The sequence below is a fragment of the Nicotiana sylvestris genome, chromosome 7 (assembly GCF_000393655.2).
Source record: "Nicotiana sylvestris chromosome 7, ASM39365v2, whole genome shotgun sequence".
Taxonomy (NCBI): domain Eukaryota; kingdom Viridiplantae; phylum Streptophyta; class Magnoliopsida; order Solanales; family Solanaceae; genus Nicotiana; species Nicotiana sylvestris.
Window position 1 is genome coordinate 3,083,044 of NC_091063.1, and position 6,465 is coordinate 3,089,508.

The following is a 6,465-nucleotide window of genomic DNA, read 5'->3' on the forward strand; positions in this document are numbered from 1 at the left end:
AAAGGAAAGACTATAGGAAAAGAGGAGGAACCAGGTGTGGATACAGTAGTATTGGAATGAGTGAAATAGTGGATCTCTGGGGATAATTTTAAGGGTGATAGGGAAGTGTGGGTGGTGTTAATGGTGGGAGAAGGAAGCGATCGTTCGATAGCCATTATAGGAGTATTGGGAAGACAAGTAGAGTGAGAGAGAGAGATACAGAGAGAGAGAGATGAAGAGAGGATCACAGCTATACAGAAGAGATGAAGGTTCATAACTTCCTGTGAGGGAGAAGTAAAGTTTTATTAGAAAAAGGACTAATGATGAGAGGAGAGAGAAATAGGTTCTGAATAGTTTTGAAAATGGTGGTAGGTTTGTGGAAAAATGTTATCGTGTAGAGGGGATGGAGGTATTTGAAAGATAAGACATGTCATGCAGACTTTGAAAAGTCAGATGATATGGCAGTTGAGTTACTTATGTTACCATTTTGAGACGGCATGCAGAGAAAAACACATTACTACTAACTTGTGGTACAAGAACCTGATGCCCAAACATTTTTGAAAAAGGTTTTAGCAGCTCTTCTTTCGCAGTTCATAACTGTACCTTTAGCTTCTATGATCGTCATGCGTGTTTACCTGCAACGGTATTGATGTGAGTTAGGCTTGGTTAGAAAACACTTTAGCTAATTTTACCTGAAGGTGTCTTTCATAGACAACTGATGGAGAATCAGGTTCTCCATTATACTCTCATGACCCCATCTTCTCCTTGTTTCTTCCAGAATATTCTCTACTCAAGGCTTTGGTGAAGGTATCTGGAATTTGGTCTTCTGTTCTAGAAGACTCTCCACAGATCAACCTTTTCTCCATATTGACTCTTAGAAGACAATGCCACCCCTCAATGTGCTTGGTCCTATTGTTTTGAACTGCATAGAGAAGATATACCATTAGAAGATACCCCAAGATCTTCCAGTTGCTGCACAGTTCATAGGGTTTGAGCACAGCAGGGTTCTTCCGCTACACATTCTTCCTAGTTGTTGACGAGGCAATTGAGTTTTTCTTCCTTATCCCCTAAGGGATGGGACATGAACATGGAAAGTGAACCGTTCCAGAAGTGCTTTTCCTGTCCACAAGAAGACCAACACAGTTAATATCATCACACCCAACAGGATTAAAACTATCACTTGAGGGGTAATACAAGACCATGTCCTGAGTTTTTTTAAGGTATCTTAAACTTCTTTTGCTGGCCCTCAAGTAGGATGCCTAAGGACTTGGCTTTAAATTCTATTATGGAGTGGAGATACAGAAGGGACTAAGAAATTTTTATTTTTTTTTATTTTTTTTAATACTTGTCTAACTCTAGAAAAAAGGGAGTGATTAGGTTATCAGATAGATGAGAGCTTTTGTATTTCTAGTTTGGGACTGAGGCTTGATTTGTAGTGGAACTTGGGAGGTTAATTTGATTTCCCTATACTCTTTATTCTGTTACTTGTGGAGCTCCATGAACTACATCTCCACTCTTTCTTCAGCTTCAGTGGTGGTAAGTGAAGTACCAGGTTCCTTGTGAGAAGTGGAAGATGATGTTGCATTGTCTTTCACCTGTCTCCTTCATCTTACTCATCATGTCAGCCTCCCTACTTGAAACCTTAGATATTTCCCAGGGACCGGAGATGGTCTATTATATTAATCATTAGTGTTTCTTCCTTGGTTAGATAAAGGTGTCTTGTTGAATACCCAATGAGCACTTCCTTCCACTCAGTGTGACCTTTGTTGTAGACTTTGTGGCCTTTGCTTTGTGGAGAGTATCCCAGAAGGATTCCTTCATTTCCTCTGAATTAAACTTCCCAAGTTGGTCCTTCCTGTTGTCGAGAACATGGCATTTTCAGTCAAGAATATTCTCAGATGAGTTGTCTTTGGTTTTCTTCCATTTGGCAGCTCATAGTGGGTTTTGATTCAGGATGGACCGGATCATACACCTATTCACCAAGTAGAACACAATATTTACTACTTTTGCCCAGAAACTCTTGGCGATTCCATTGTCAATGAGAATTGTCCAGGCCATGTCTTCCAGTTCTATTCTTTCTTTCAGCAATACCATTTTTCTATGGAGTCCTTGGTGCTGAGAAGTTGTGTGTGATTCCATTTTTGTTACAGTCTCTTCAAATTTGGCATTGTCATATTCTGTCCTGTGGTCAGATTTGATGCACACTACCTTCAAGTTTATCTTCACTTAGATCTTTTTGACAAAGGCCCTAAACATTTCGAAAGTCTCATCCTTTATTCTAAGAACCAGTGTCCAGGTGAATCTTGTATTTGACAGACCACGAACCAGGTCCTTCTCAAGCATCTCACATCACCAGCTTAGAAAGATTCAAAGTCAGCAATGTAGATGTTCTTGTTTCTTTTGGCCACTAAGACCACTTTGTCAGTCACCAGATTGGTAACTGTGCACTCTATGACAAGAACTCTACTTTGTTCTCTTTAAAGTATATTTGAGAGACACTCAGGAGACTGTACTTCAGGCCATCCACATAGTACATGTTCTCAATTGAGTGATAGAGAGATTTTCCAACTTTTCCAGCACTGAGAATGTACCCTTTCCTTTTTCAATGGATACATTCCTTTCTTGCAGGGTTTTCAGTGAGAAGAAATCTATGGTGTTTCCAGTCACGTGCTTTGAGAATCCACTTTCCTTGGTTCATCGCAATCTGCTTTCTCTCACTGTTCCCTACACATGCAAATTATGGGTTAGATTTAGGAACCTAAACTAGTTTGGGTCCCTTGTTATGATAAAAGGGATGGATAAGGGCTTTTCTAGTCCATGCAGGCAATATTCGTTTCTTGCGACCGGTACCTGGTCCCTTATTAGTAGTTACTTTGTTAGTAAACACTTTATTTTTCTAAACAGATTGAACCCTGGCTTGGCAATTTTCTTTGAAGTGCCTATTGTTCCCACAGTGGGTACACAGCCAGTTATCAGGAACAGGTACTTGCTGTGAGGGTTGTAAGGAGTTTTCTCCCTTTGAAACCCGATTCCCTGCCTGTTTTCACTATTATTCGAATACTTGTCAATGACAGCATCTGAGGACCAGGTCCACTTCAGAGATTTCTCAAGATCAATTTTTACTTTCTCTAATTTAGCTTGAAGTTGCCGATTTTTCTTAAGTTCACCACATAGACTAGTTTTCACATCATTTAATTCATGTTCGAGCTTGATGTGTGTCTCACTAGCTACTTCCTTCCCTTTCCCAAGACTCACAGTCCTATGTTCGCTATTGAGTCCCTCAATGGTTTCCTCTAGGTTAGTGATTATCACTAAGAAATCATCCCTCTCTTGCTCAATAGCTGAAATTGTTTCTTCTAAAGTGTGTTTCTCCTTGCTGAGACTTTCTATTGTTTTTTCAAGTCAACCGCCACAACCATCATGTCATCTCTCTCATTTTCTACACTAGTTATCTTTTCATTTAGAGCTTCCTTTTCTTTTTCAAGATTAGCTATGGTCTTATTTAGGTCCACTACACAGACCACTAGATCATCTCTAGATTGTTCAGCTTCTCCTAGTTCAAAGGTCAGGATCTCCTTATCATTATCAAGGATATAGTAAGCATCAATTAAAACATTGACTAATGACCTTAACTTCTTAGAAGAGTAGGATTTCATATTTCTCTGAACATCCCTGAAATTTACCTCATCGTCTCCATCTTCTTCATCCTTATCAGACTGAGCCATCAGCGCGAACAGTGAGTCATACTTTGTTACTTCAGTTTCCACTGCCATCATGGAGCTGTTTTCTGCATCTAGTTCCTTTTCTGATTCACTGCAGGAGTCTCCCCAAGCAACAAGAGTCGGCTTTACGGTATTGTCAGCAGCACTTTTTCGATTGAATCGTTTGTCTGGAACCAAGTTCCTTTTGCTACTTTGTCAGGATTTTATTTGTATTGCTCCTATTTTGTGAGTGGGCAGTCTTTGATGAAATGCCCTGGATTTCCGCACTTGTGACCGAGATCATTGTTCCTTGCTTTACTTGAACTGCCCCTCTTTGGTATACTACAATTTCTTCGAACCATCTTTTGAAATCTTTTACTAAGATAGGCCATGTCACTATCTTCATCACTTGAGTCACTACTTTCAGCTTTGAGTACCAGGTTCTTTTTCTTCTTCGGCTCTCTCCTTTTATTGTCTTTCTTTCTTTTCATCTCGTATGTCTTCAGATTACCAATCAACTCATCTATGGTTAGAGTTTGTAGATCTTTGGCTTTAGTGATGGCATTTACTTTACTTTCCCAAGAACCAGGTAGAATACTGAGGATTTTCCTTACAAGCTTATTTCTGGGAATAACATCTCCAAGTGAATGAAGCTCATTTATGATGGAGGTGAATCTGGAGAGCATATCTTGTGTAGACTCATTATCCTTCATCCTAAAGAGCTCATACTCTGCGGTGAGCATGTCAATCTTGGACTGTTTAACCTAAGTAGTTCCTTTATGTGCGGTTTGCAACACTTCCCATATTTCTTTGGCAGTATCACAAGCTGAGACTCTATTATACTCATCGGGTCTTATGCCACACATCAATATTTTCTTGGCACAATAGTTCTTTTCTACAGTTTTTCTGTCAATGTCGTTGTACTCTTTTCTGTCTTTCGGAACCATTGGTCCAGTTTCTTCAAGCTTCTTCATAGGAACATGCGGACCATTATCGATGATGTCCCACAGTTCTGAGTCTTTGGCCATTATAAAATCATACATGCGAGTCTTCCACCAGTCGTAGTATTGACCATTGAATCTAGGAGGTCTGTAGGTTGATTGTCCTTCCTTAAAGTTGGGTGGAGCAGCTATTGAGATCCTTTCTAGGTGTTAGCCTTTTAGAAAGAATCCGTTCTAATACCAATTGTTAGTTTGTATGAGTCCACCAAATAGTAGAATAACTGGTCCTCTATGAGGTTAAGTTGAGAATGCTAATAAAACTGAAGTAAAGAAGACAAGGGATTTTTACATGGAAAAATCCCACATAAGGGGATCAAAAAACCACGACCTACACTTGTAGGCTTTTAACTTCACTAACTTGCAATCTCACTATTACAAGCCACTTTGTAAAAACCCTATTACAAAGACTTCAACTAACTTGTGATGCTCTCACCACAAGCCACTTTGTGACTCTTCTAGCTACAAAAACTTTAAACTTATGACTAATCCTAGTCACAACATAAACTTGGAAGTTTACGGATTTTGGTTTTCCTAAGACAAAGCATCTAAGAAAGCAAAATAGGAGATACAATGAAGAACAAATAACAAAATTATAACTCAACTAGAGATATACATAAACTCATTATGAAACTGATCTTTAGAGGAGTTGTATTCTTGTTCTTGACACACCAGTGACTTCAATGTCGGATGAACATTGTTATGCTTGAGATAATATCACTGAATGCACAAGTGAAATGTTGTGCCTTGCACCAGATTTTTATATCACAAAAGACATCACAATGGATAGTGATGTCAATTCTTGGTACACGCTTCTTCCTAATAAGAAATGACTGCTGCAACTATCTGCTGCATTGTCACGTTTGTGCAGTTGCATTCTTGTTGTATAATTGACTTGTACTTCTATCAGAGAACACTAAGGGATTAAGTCCCAGTTGTGTTCCCCTTTTGTAACAGTTGCGAGATAGTCACTTTCTGCTGTTATGTTCCAAATGTACAGTTGACTTTACTTCTGTCAGAGAACCCTAAGGGACTAGGTCCCTATTGTTCTCCTCTTTATAATGGTTGTGGACAGTCACTGACTTGTACTTCTGTCGGAGAACCCTAAGGGACCAGGTCACCAGGTCCCTGTTGTGTTCCTCCCTGTGGTTGTTCATTCATTTGCTGGAGATCAGTCTGGACATTATTCATTTGAAATGTATACCATGTGGGTCAGGTTCTCTATCTGGTTCTTCACAATAAGTTTGTTAGATCATCAAAACATAAGAAGCATAAGGCAAAGATATTGAAAACCCATCGTACCTTTTCCGTACTCGGATTTCTTAATCATTTCTTTCCATATTGTTTGTTCATGAATTTCTATCCATATGTATTGTGTGACTTCTGTTAAATGCTTATGATATAGGGTCTTTGGTTAGATTTTCCTTGAGTGCTTCGTTGTGAACTGAATTGTGTTTTAGAGTTTGGGCAACAGTGAATGCTTAAGCTCCTTTATTTGATTTCATTAATGTTGGATTGTTTATATAATTTTCTAAGTTAACTCTTTACATTTTTGTTAACCAAAAAGATAAGAGGGCTGTAGGATTTGTTTCTAAATTTATCCAGTTATTTTATTAAGGTTGAATCCACAAATTCATAATATGTTGAATGTTATTAGGTTTGAAAAGTTATTCCTCCGTATGGACTAAACTGATTTCAATCAAGAATGAGGCTGAGTGGTTTACTATCTGTCGAGCCCATTCAAAAACAAAGGCTCGCAGACCCGATTTCTCCTATAATAATAGTTT

General features: G+C 38.8%; 1 protein-coding gene across 1 annotated transcript; it reads right to left on the reverse strand.

Moving 5' to 3' along the window:
• Positions 1-725: 725 nt before the first annotated feature.
• LOC138872679 (sporulation-specific protein 15-like) lies at positions 726-4,393 on the reverse strand. The gene is made up of 7 exons (XM_070151089.1): positions 4,000-4,393; positions 3,396-3,868; positions 2,865-3,351; positions 2,593-2,703; positions 1,952-2,183; positions 1,710-1,834; positions 726-901 (listed from the first exon to the last, which is right to left on the reverse strand). The coding sequence occupies exons 1-7, from the start codon at positions 4,391-4,393 to the stop codon at positions 726-728; spliced, it is 1,998 nt and encodes a 665-aa protein (XP_070007190.1).
• Positions 4,394-6,465: the final 2,072 nt, after the last annotated feature.